Genomic DNA, 12,601 nt, shown 5'->3' on the forward strand with positions numbered 1-12,601 from the left:
CTTAATTGATTTGATAATTAGAAACTTATAACTTGAAAGCTGAAACCACGTCAAGTTTTTATGGAGGGCATTCGGAGATTCAAGCTCAGCATCACTTGCAATTTATAATAAGTGAAGTGCTGAGTATTCCTACCTGTCAAGGATTAAACCTCAGGGAAGAGTAAAATCTATGTTAGAAGTTCATCCATTCCCTAGGTTTATAAACTACTAAAACATAATGGTTAAGAAAACAAGAACCAAACTTATATTATAACCAAACATGAGAATGAATACAAGAAATACAATGATAGAAGAGATGTCACTCATGTCACTTGAGCTCCATACTTTCCATCTTTATCCTCAACTTCGTTTTTGCTTAGCTAGATACAAGTATTGGATGAAACTAATTATACTAAGTTATACTAAACTAATGAATTAGGAAGTTCTAGTGAAAAACTACGGGCCCGTTTGGAACTTGAGTTTTTTGAAAGTTTGTCTAAAACTTACTGTAGATCACTGTAGAAGTAGTAGAAAAAACTTACTGTATAAGTAGTTTAAAAACTTTACTGTAGCAATTTTTTAAAAACTTTACTGTAGTAATATTTTAAAAACATTACTGTAGCAATTTTTAAATTTTTAAAATTTTTTTTTTATAACTTAAAAAAAAAAATTCCCTCCCTAAATTTTTTTCCCATTTATCCAAAAATTGTGCTCTATATTACTGCATCAAAATAATGATTACATTTTTCCAATCTGGAGGCCAAGTTGCTTTTTCCCTTGGTCGCATTCGAGGTATCAATGCTATGCATCCAAGGACTAAGAAGGTATTAATTAACTCTTTTAATCATCACCTTAAAGCAACTTTGCTGGACCTTAGATTTTGTGAGAATTTATGGTGATTTTGTTCCAAAAAAAATTTGGAGACACATGGAGATTTTCTTATATTTCACTTGCACATAAAATCTCACACCATTATAACAAAATAATTAGCACCTTAGATTGTGAAATATTACAAAAACTCAAGTGGAAAGGAATCCGTTAACCCAACCTTGACCACAAGGCTTAAATTTGTTCATTACCAAGTCAAAATCCCAAATATTAAAAAAGAGCCATATTGTACAATTGAAAATAGTTCGAGCTACGTGGAAATCAAGCGTGGCAACCATATACTATTCATTTCGGTGAAGGTACATGTGATCAACCATTGCATTTCGTAATTCCTTTCAATCATGGAGTGCTTCTAGAGTGACGTGCAATTGAGGTATTTGAGCTCCTGCGGTATGTGCGCCATCCATATTCGCTTCATCTGCCAAGTAGACGTCGTATGGCTGCATCTCCCTAATGAAATTGTGCAGTACACAGCACGCCACTACAATGTTCCTCAACAGGATAGTTTTTCATTGGACCATCCAAAATTTTGAATCTCATTTTCCATACCCCAAACGTCCTCTCTCTTATATTCCAAACCGAAGAATGACGGCGATTAAATTCACCTTTCTGTGCAGTCTGTGATCTCCCTCCTGGACCACTCTTGAAAGGGGCCATGAATCCTGGCATGTGTCTGTACACTGCATCAACCACGTAATATTTTCCAATCGGTGGTACGGGAAATGCTGCATCCGGATTGGAAATAACATCCATTAAGACACGGCTATCATGGGCACTTCCTTCCCAGCCAACTCTGACATATACGAACCTCATATCGTGGTCACATGCAGCTAAAACATTCTGTGAAAGCGTGCCTTTTCTGTTACGAAAGGCATCCTGTTCCCCTCTTGGCACGCTTGCCGAGACATGTGTTCCATCAATAGTTCCAATGCAATCCTAAACATTGAATTTTAATGCAAATTAGTCATAAATTTAACTTATGAGTTTTAAGATGCGGCCATGTACCTTAAACCATGGATAAAATCGTCTATTATTCCGAATCCGAGGATGAGTAGTATCTGTGTTCCTATGTCGGAGTGCAATAGGTGCTAATTGGACTAAGGCCTGGCATAGGCGGCGTACGCGTCGATGAATTGTCTCAGTGGAATGTTGGAATCGTTCACCTAGCACTCTTTGTGTCAAATCATGGCTCAGACCATATAAGGCAATTGCTACGCTTTCCTCCAAAGTCACTTTATCACAAGGGCCCTCTGTAATGTATCCACTTTCTCACAATATCTGGCATAATTGAATAAATGTGGGCACATTCATGCGCATGTTATTAAGCATCCTAATGCACTTTCCCCCAGTAGATCCTCAACCCAACCCTGACCAGTCATGGCACTCGTGTGGACCCTCTGCCCTGTCCTTGGAACCTGATGGGTTTGAAAATGCCACTGTAGAATCAACACAGCAGTTGCCGCTCTCCTTGCATCCTCTGGGTCATCTAAATTCAGTCCAAAATTGGGCGGAGCGCTGGCCATTTATCCTCTTTAGAGACAAAACACCTGCATGAGAAATAAAGTACAGGATAAGGCTAAAATGCCTCAATGCAAGTAATATGTGAACTAGTTGGAGCAACTCTTATATTAAAGTAGAAATCCTATTTATTATTAATTGTCTCAAAAAGTGCATATTCGAAATGCCGAAAGTTTATCAAATCGTCTTAAAATGATCCAAATTGGGCAATAAGACAACCCCAGTGCAAGTTCGTTTCCCAACAAGGAAAACCAGCATCCTTTGTAAATCACAAATACAAATATTTTACATGAAAACATGCAAACTAATGTCCTTCAAACTGATGATGAACCTATAGGCACATGCAGGTTTCAATCATCTAGGTCGCCCCCCCAATACTCAGTGCATATAACCGCTTCCTAGCATCACTCATTTGACTCAAAAACATCCTCCGATGGTCAGCGGATTCAGCCAACTTCACAGCAGCTGTAATGAATACTTTATCCGGCAAGCCTGTTATTTTGTTTAAGGTTGCATTGGCATGTGTCACCGAGAAAGGGTCATCATCCACGTAAATCGGAGGAGGAGGGGTTGGAGTAGCAGCAGGTGGGGGTGGTGGGGCATCTACGCTATTGGAGATGCTCCAATCAGAAGCAAACGTCGCATCCATCCAAGATATGACATTATTGTAGGAGGTGCGACTTAGACTAGGCGGGAGGTCGCCGTCCTCGGCGGATGAAGATTCCGGAGTCTTCCTCTTCCCCTTGTCTTTGCTTTTTGAATGTTTGGCATCTAATTTCCCAGTTGGAGGCACATGAGGGATCATTTCATCAGTCAGATCCACGTGCTCCGGGCCCTGGCCACCCATATTGTGATATGCTTGACTTTGCCTCGCCCTTATCTCATCATTGATGTCTACTGGTGGCTGGTTTGAGTCCCTCGCATATCGACCTTGGGCATCCATTTTATCAAACACCTCCAATAACATGTAGAAGATACGGCAATCTTTGTTGTGGAATGTCTCAAAAGATGGGTTCTCCTACACATTTAACACCAAAAATTAGCCATTAGAAGATGTTAAAAAAACAATTTTTACACTTCATAAGCTTATGATGAATAACAAAAATTAATTTTTCTACCTTAATCATAGCTTCCTATTTGCTTTCGTCCATGGTTACAGTCTGGAGGAGGGGATCCTATCCGACCCCAGTCACCCTCAACTGCATGCGATTATATTCTTGTATGAGATGCCTTAATGCATAATACTTCGCCTTAATTTGATTTGGATCAAAGTGGCATCCATTTTTGGCAAATTTATCAACAATTGCCGGGAAGACCTCGCTCTTTAAGTTGCCCTTGTTCATTCTATTACTCCGTTTCATTTCAACCAAGTACTCCGCAAATTCAAGCTCTTGCTCCATTGGAAATTGGGCACGACCTTGCCTTGATGAACCAACCTTACCAGCCATTTGTTTTTTACACTTTATGTAGGACAAATAAGATTAGCGACAACTGGACGTTAAAGATACTAAACAGAAATTGACAGCCATCTATAGCCCCAATGCATATACAATACATAGTGAAGTAATACAGGTGAAAATCGTGGTAATAATAGCCATGAACAACTAGGGCAGCCATGAACAACTAAAAGGAAATAGTTAACCAGTGAAATTAGTTGCCACAATTGCAAAAAGAGACGAATTAAATTATACCTTGAAGTAATTGGTGATGCAAAGCTGTAAGTCGTTGGAACCACACTCTGACCAAGCAGTGCTAACAGGATCGCCAAGTATGAGTTTTCCGACTGTGAGATGAAGCGAAAATCAGCCCTTACTGTTATTAACAGTCCGACATGCAATAACAGAAAAATTTACCCCGAAAACAAACCTCTAGAAATGGATCTAGTGCGCGGTGGCATAAACCTGTTAACAAAAGAATGCATGCCTATATCTCAAATTATGGAATACAGCTTAATTACCTAAATGTATAATATAACAGAAAAATACGCTAAAGAAAGAGATGAAATTCCATATTCAAAACATTAAAAAGCAAACACTAGAAGTTTAGAGCTCCCCTATATAACAAGGACAAATGGGTTTAAAATTTTCAGCTTCATATAAGCTAAAGAAGTCAAAAGCAGGGGAAAACTATTGAAGCAGCTCTTAATGCCGCAGGAACAACCAAAAAGTTGATTACAAGTTAATGAGCCTTCCCCAAACTATCTTTTGCATTCGTGCAAGCATGGAGTTTCCTACCCAAGCAGTTAGGTAACCTTTGATGGAAATAAAACGTGAAAAGACAACAAATAGAGGATAAAATCAGCAGCATTGATTGGTTTGGGCCTAATTAACCTTAGAATAGACAAGCAGTGGTCCATTTCAGACATCCCAGCCATGACCAGTTTTATTTTTATTCTTTTTTTTTATACAGTATTGAGTAATCTACTCTTACTGATATGGACAAGGAAAAGGGTGTATCCAAAGGGTCAAGAAGAACGTAAATTGGACTACTTGATTAGAATTAGGAAATTAAAAGTTTTTTTTTTATATAGATTTTATCAATAACTGGCTTCTTAAAATTCAAAGATTCTAGTAGGCAAACCTTTAACACAAAATTTAATCAACTCAGCTTCCAACATTAATTCACACACAGAGCCAAATTTAAGAGAGAATTTAATGAACTCAGTAGCCAAATTAATTCTTACAGAGCAACCTGAATGAATTAATTAACACAGAGCCAAATTAATCAACCCATGGCACTCATCAAACGTGAAATAATCAGCAGCCTTTCTCAAAACAGAGAGCAATTTTCATACCACTAGCATGTCCAAAACAGAGGTTGGTGGAACAATTCATTTAACTCAGCTATCAACTCAGCAGTAATCAATACTAAACAGGGCAATCAACTCGACTGTCAAACTAACAAAGCAGCCCTCTGTGACAGCCCCACCCGACCCTAAGACGAACCAAAGGGTTCGGCGGACCGCCTGCTCAACTCTCACAGGGACTACGGATCCAGAACAAACGGAAACCTTACCAAACGCTCAAAAGAACTTCGAGAAGATAACATTCAAAACCCAATTGAGCCGAACTAAAAGATACAATCAATCTTTAGGACAACGTTCCCACGGAAAAAAAACCAAAATAAGATCGAGGGCCGCTACCACGTCACAATCCCACCAAGTACAAGTAAACTTTGTTTGACATGAGAGAATATACATTCCCAAAGACATATAACCATAAGGAAACACTGTACAATATACATATTAGTAAGTTTACACACCAAAAGAAATATTTTATTAAGATATATTTAGGGTTTCCAAATTGTCAAGGAGCTATACCCAAAAGAGCAAAAAAAGTTCTAACTAGCCCAACTCAGTCTTCTAAAACATCGAAGTTCCAAAAGATGGTTCCCTGTAAGGAAAATAAGGATAACGGGACGGGGTGAGCTAAAAGCTCAATGAGGTACCAAAAGTATAAACAGTAGAAATCATGAGAAATCACTTTTAGGGCACATATACACATCAAATACGAGAAATGAATGAACACCACAATTTAAAGGATACAGGTGGCTCTCAAAAGCCCAATCCCCGTTGTAATACTTGATCCAACTTAGTTGACCATCCGTCAACATTCAAATAAAGGAACCAGTCCAGTAGAACACCACTTTAACGCCAAATCCCGTCCACCAACCATAGCCCTTACTGGGCCCGAACGCCAAACAGGAACAGGAATGGTAATACTCGAGTATACCGGAAATCCAGAGTCTCCAATACCCATAGATTCCCTAGGAACAGGCACCCATGGATTGCCAATTTTCTCGACCAAGCCCTTGCTGGCTCGATTTAATCAACTCCCCATGAAGTTGAGCTCAGATGTAACAGGAAGGTCGTTGGATACACTTCCAAACGATATTATAACAGGCGCAGGTAACAGATTCAAGTATATACAGGAAACAAGCCACACAGGCCAGAGAACGAGTGTGATAAGGTACATACTCGCCTCGTACAGAATAAACAGTCGATAAAGACATTCAAATAGCAATTTGCAAGTACAGATAACCATTTTTGCAATAATTCAGGGGAGTGGTACACTCACCGGTTCCAGTACAGATACTTCAAAAGTTTTACCCAAAGTGGCTTTAATCGCCAAGAAACCCTAAAATAATCAAGATAAAACAATTATAGCTCGCACATCCACAAACCCAGTAAATGGAATGCATAAATGAGGTTCGACTACATGTCGTACGCCTCTTCCGGTTAAGTGCTAGTACAAAAGAATAAAAATATGACTTTTGAGTAAAAGATAACAGTTGGTCATAGGGTTACAAATAACCCCCAAAACCCCTTCATTTTTACTAAGATCAACTCAACTTGAAGGAACTGCATAGCCCTAAAATTTTGGCAGCATGCCCTCTGTATTTTGCTATATTCCAGCCATTTATGGCTTCATTGTTTTTCCTCAACTCAGTCCAATTCAACACATAAGAAATCTCAATAAAATAGCCCGTCAACTAGGCTCAAGTTCATCCAAATACAAAGCAAGTCTAGGAATGCAACTTGAAATCAAGTTTTAAGGATAAAAGCTAAATAGCAGGTTTAACGTCTCTTATCGTATCGGTTACAACTGAAACTACGCTTATCGGATTGTGGTGCAATTTATACCGTTTCTAAGATAAGACAAAGAGCTACAACTTTGATGAAGATCACTCAGTCCAGTTCATAGTGTATCTAGGTCAAATATTCAAATTACAGAACCAGAATCTCACAATCAGGCTAGTTAACCGCACTATGATTAAATGACAATAACTCAGGCTACCGAAGTCCGATTGAGGTGTATCTTATGGAGTTTCGAAGCCAAGACATACACCTACATTTCTTATGAAGGCCTCCAAAGCTAAATCATGCATTTTCAGAGTCAAAAATTGAAATCTCCATGAAGACAGAAAACTGTCCGCGAAATAGGGCTTATGGGCAGTCAACGGTATTTCGGTCATTTCACATGTTACAGTGCTCCGATCGAGTTGAAATTTTACAGGAAGCTATAAAACATCATTTTCTACAACTTTCATGTTTTAAACTAAGGCTAATTCGGCCTCCATCATGGCCGAACAAAATCAGGCAGAACAGGATTAATTGAAACCCTAAACTGGAATTTCCGCAACCAATCATATCCAGTATATACAAACTTCATTTTACACTATAACAAACCATCAATCCATGACTAAACAATAGTTAATATATAAAAACAGAAAAATCAATAATAAATAAAAAATCCATGAAAACTCCACTTCCAACCATCAAACCTACTACAAATCAACACATTTAGCCACAAAAGCCACTAATTTGACATTAACATGAACAAAGAGGAAGTTGTAAGCAAAGTACCTTAACACCTCAAGAAAGATAGTAGCTTAGGGATTTTCCTTCCAAAACAACTCCACCAAGATCTTCAAACTCCCTTAGCAAGTCACTTTTGTGGACTAATTCAAGGTTTAATCGGTTGGATTTCAAGATTTGTGCAAGAAATGAAAGATATAGTTAAAGCTTTCTTTTCTTTTCTCTCAAGGTGAGGTTCGGCCAAGGAGGTTAGGAAATGAAGATGATTCGGGTCAAAATTGGAGTTTTAGTAAAGTTAAGAAAGTTAGGCAAGTCTAACTTCCAATCGTGACGCGACACATGGCACTTTTAATGGGTCAAACTTATCTTCTTTCTTCCAATAGTTAATCTATCTAGCTAACCTCTAGTTATCTCCTAGCACCTAGTAAATTAATTCCGGTATATAAAACATAACCTAATTGGTCGAATTTGTCGCACTTAATGCCACTAGCGGGTCCCACGTCCAATATACACTTTTTATTTCTCATGAACTAACTTATACTAGAAAAATGATTTAAAAACTATATTTACTTATAAAAATCTCGGAAAAATCAATATAATAGGGTATAGTGACGAAAATGCATGCGAGAAAATAAAATAAAATATTATGAAATAAAGAAAATTTACGGGTCCTCACACCTTCTCAAGAAATTAGCATATTTAATACCAAAATTCAAATTAATCCAAGAGACTAGTACGCCATATTGTAGGAGGTAATCAACGAATATAAAATGCACTGTTGACTGGAATTCACGGGCGAAAAAAAAAATTCAATCGCAAGTCAACCTCCATTCAAAGCTACGGGATTTAGGAAATCAACCTAAATGGAAGCACATCAGTCTTCCTTAAACACTTTTCGTTCCAGCCGTGATGTTAGAGGCTGAGCGTGATGGAGGGACAGACACAGCAGGTCGCACTTTCCTCAGCTGGTTGCTTCTTCAAAGTCCGTCGGTACTTTCAGCTTGGACCACACAAAGAACAATGAATGGGTTAACACCAGCTCCAATTGTTTGCCACCGCGTCCAATTGCTCCGATCGGCTCCACACTTCGTCGAATTGCTCAGCTGAGTTGGGGTGCAATTTACTGTATAGGGCAAGGTTTCTGTGATTTCAAAATGCACGGTGAAGAGTCTGCTTTACCGAAGTGCAAGTGTGGGTTTGGTACTGAAAGGGAAAGTGAAAAATGACGTCGTCCTCTTTAAGTGTAACAAGGGAGCCGTGAGTTTTTGGAAATTTTTTGGGGTTCATGTAGCAAAAGTTGTTAAAAAATTAGTAGGAAACAAACTTGGCTAAAAACCAAGGTTCCAATTGTGTAGTTTCTCTAGAATCTAAAGTTAAGCAAAAGTATGTCTTGAAGGGCCTATTTATAGAAGAATCAAGCTCCAAAATAATTTGTTAAAGTTGATGCAAATTACTTCATGAAATCACCAAAAGTTGATTCTACAAGCCTCCATGATTTCTTAGACAATTTCCATTGAAATTTGATAAAAAAAAAAAAATGGTTCAAAAAGGTTGTGTGAACAAGCTGCAAGTTGTAGAGCTAAAATCATGGTTACATGGGGTAGGTCGTGTAACACCCCCACATAAGGGTGCTGTCGAGTCGAGTCGAACTCGAGTAGTGTACTACTCGAGCTCGACTCGAGGCAAAATAACTAAGCTCAGCTCGAGCTCGACATCAATTTATGGAACTCGAGCTCGAATTCAAGCTTGAGTTTAATTAAATGTAATTAATTCAAATCAAGCTCAATCGAGCTTATTCGAGCTCAATCAAGCCTATTCGAGCTCAAGTAATAAAAATTAATATTTTATATATAATTTTAAATAAAGGATATTATTGACATTTCACAATAATAAAAATTAAAATATATATTATAAAAAACTCAATAGAGCTCGTCGAGTTCTCGAGTATTATATTTCCAAGATCGAGCTCGACTCGATAGCTCTAACGAGCAGCTCGAGCTCGAGATCGAGTTTGGTCAACCGAGCTCGAGCTCGAGCTGCTGACCAAGTAGCTCGCGAGCTCGAGCCGAGCTACTTGGTTCAGCTCCAGCCCTACCCCCACGTAACTGCTCCCTTGTAGGTTTGATGCTTTTTTGATGATTCTAGAAATTACTCTATTCCTGCACTAAATTAAGCTACAAATTTCTCTATTATGGAAGCTGAATTAGCTCTTGTACAAAACAAAATTGCAATCCTTTGAATTAGTTTTCTAATGAATCAAGAATCATCTCATTTGGATGTTTGTAGGCTGATAAATGACTGAAATACACTCGACTGGTCAAACCCTATTTTAGACTTTGATAACATAAATGCAGCTTTGTATTTCAACATTTTGACTATGAAAACTTATGAACTAAATTTCAATGTCTTCATATGAAATGTAGATATATATCTTAGATTCAAAATGGTTCAAAAATCAACTCAATTTAATACGCTCGAGTTATAGTCAATAAATCAAAAGATGTCAGAGCTGTCAAATTTCTCTTCGCTTGAACTTGATTGCATTTCATACTTTCAACATTTTGCACTTCATTTCATTTTAAATTACTTCAAATCATCAAGAATCATCCAAATATTTTCTCACTTCACTTGATGGTTGAGTCATTAAACCCTACAAATATATGAATTTTAAACTACTTCAATGCATCAAAATGCAATTTTTCACACTTAAACCATAAAATGCAAACTTCACTAGAAATCTAGTCATTTAGCTATTAAAATGATTAAAACATACCAAAAAATAAACAATAAAATACACTTAAAACATGATATATCAACATTGTTTTTTGATATACATTTAGCGACTAATGTTCAGTTTTTTGCTGGATGTAACTTCTAATATATCAACATTGTTTATTTCAGTTGCCCTGTCTTCTTTTCACTTTGTCGTGTGTGCCTGTGTAAGTTATAATTCAGAGTTTAGGTCATCCTATAGGACAATTTTTAAAAATATATATTTTTTGTATTTGTTTTTGAGTAGCTCAAATCGGTTGTCTTGTGCTATACTGCAATCAGGATTTTGGTTACCTATTCAATCCCTTTTATTCAAGACATTTTTGTGTCAACTGTAGTCTTTGCATTATTTCTTATGTTAGCATGGGAGCATGCTGCCTCAAATGATTGCGTATGTCTTGTTCTCTACAAATGCTCTTTCGAATCCCATGTTACCAGGGTGCTTGGAGTAGTATGAGTAGCCTAATTGGCAATTGCTCGTTACTGATGCTAGCCAAATTAATTCTTGCCCAATGTTTAAAGCACTTTGAAGGGTCATTTGCCACTTCTCAACTGTTTACCACGTTAATTTGCCACGTTTAATATGCAATTGTTGTTCTTGCCTTGTGAATAACATTGTCGTACTGGGAAATGGAAAGGAAGAAGGTGAAATTGGACATAAGAAATCTATAATCCAAGGCTATACAGGTTAACTAGTCATGTTGATTGCTGATGGCTTCCAAATAGTCTTTTCTTTCTCTTTCGGAATGTTTACCCTGTAAATCTGTCCGCTGGGATTTATTTGCGAACCCTTATCTAATATTTACACACCTTCACTATCTTAAATTCACTTAAAAATTTTGTCAAGTTTATTTAGAAGAAAGGTCTTTTCTCCATAAAAAAAATTTCTTAACTTATTTCATGTCTTCATAATGTATTTCAACTTTTAGCAGGATTTGACATTTCATACATACATTTACTAATGTAAGACAAAGAAATTTGCCTTTTCCATTCTTATTGGTATTTAGTAAGTTTAGGATACTTCAATAGGCATTATTTTTTGGAACTTTTATATTCATAATTTTGGACTTTGTAATCTGATATCAAATTTGGATTTACAAATAATAGTTTTTACTTTTTATTTGCATTAAACTCATTATAAAAATAGTGGAATTATCAGGATAATTTTTCATATAACACACAAGTATTTTAAAAAGTTTATATAAAAGAAAGCGTACATATGAGTTTAATTGAATTAAAGTGCATTTGGGTGGATGGTTTTTTAGAATGACTTTGGAAAGTGTTTACTGCAAATTTGATTTTTCTTTTGAAAAAAAAAACCCATTGTTGAATGGCTATTTATACAAAATACCAAAGATAGTAGAATTACGCAAAATTTAAACTCTAAACTCAGTTATTTCCTAAGACCACAATTTCAGGCTGGGAAAGAGAGAGATGGAACTTGTTTGTATGCAAGAGGACGGTAATTTAGCTGCAGTCTTGCACCAAGGGAGGCAAGGCTACGCGATGGGGAAATTGCGGGGAGGGGAGGAAAGGGAGGATGATTATGTGTATATTTGTTGTGTTTTTGGATATTTCTCTAGGCACTTTTGTACTTTTTTATTGTACTTTAAGCATTTAAAATAAGATCTTTAAAATAAGGTATTCTGATATAAATGAACTAAAATAACACTCTCTTAAACTTTTTCGTGTTTTCTTTTCATATAACCCTTATTATTGACTAATAATATTAATATGAAATGTAAGCCCGTGCATAAATAAACTAGACATGATATTTCATCTTTTGAACATTGTGCATCATTGTCTAATATACATATGGATATATCATATATTATACCAAATTCAGTAGATAATGATCAAACTGTAGGACATGCAATTACAATCAAAGTCTTTCTCATAGGTTCGTAATAACTGGATACACATATTTAATTATGCACTTCATGTGTATAATTTGTAGCAAACAGAAAATGCTGATTCAAAGTAGATATCAAACATCATATTTTGTGATGAAAATGGTCAGTTGTCGTCTTGATCTCTCAAACAGCAACTTCAGCTCGTGCTTTGGATGGTTTAAGTTTGTAGGCAACCAAAATTGTTAGCATGAACATGCAAGAAAGAGCAACGTAA

At 36.8% G+C, this 12,601-nt stretch overlaps 1 protein-coding gene across 1 annotated transcript; it reads right to left on the reverse strand.

The window, feature by feature from the left end:
* Positions 1 to 1,317: 1,317 nt before the first annotated feature.
* LOC113769133 (protein ALP1-like) lies at positions 1,318 to 2,390 on the reverse strand. Its single transcript, XM_027313607.1, has 3 exons — positions 2,207 to 2,390; positions 1,873 to 2,117; positions 1,318 to 1,803 (listed from the first exon to the last, which is right to left on the reverse strand). The coding sequence occupies exons 1-3, from the start codon at positions 2,388 to 2,390 to the stop codon at positions 1,318 to 1,320; spliced, it is 915 nt and encodes a 304-aa protein (XP_027169408.1).
* Positions 2,391 to 12,601: the final 10,211 nt, after the last annotated feature.

Source organism: Coffea eugenioides, chromosome 4 (assembly GCF_003713205.1).
Source record: "Coffea eugenioides isolate CCC68of chromosome 4, Ceug_1.0, whole genome shotgun sequence".
Classification (NCBI taxonomy): domain Eukaryota; kingdom Viridiplantae; phylum Streptophyta; class Magnoliopsida; order Gentianales; family Rubiaceae; genus Coffea; species Coffea eugenioides.

Coding starts and splice junctions, on each gene's coding strand:
- LOC113769133 (XM_027313607.1), bottom strand. CDS start 2,390: ATGGCCAGCGCTCCGCCCAATTTTGGACTGAATTTAGATGACCCAGAG. Junction 2,118..2,206: donor TGAGGATCTACTGGGGGAAA/GTGCATTAGGAT, acceptor GATACATTACAG/AGGGCCCTTGTGATAAAGTG. Junction 1,804..1,872: donor GATTTTATCCATGGTTTAAG/GTACATGGCCGC, acceptor TTCAATGTTTAG/GATTGCATTGGAACTATTGA.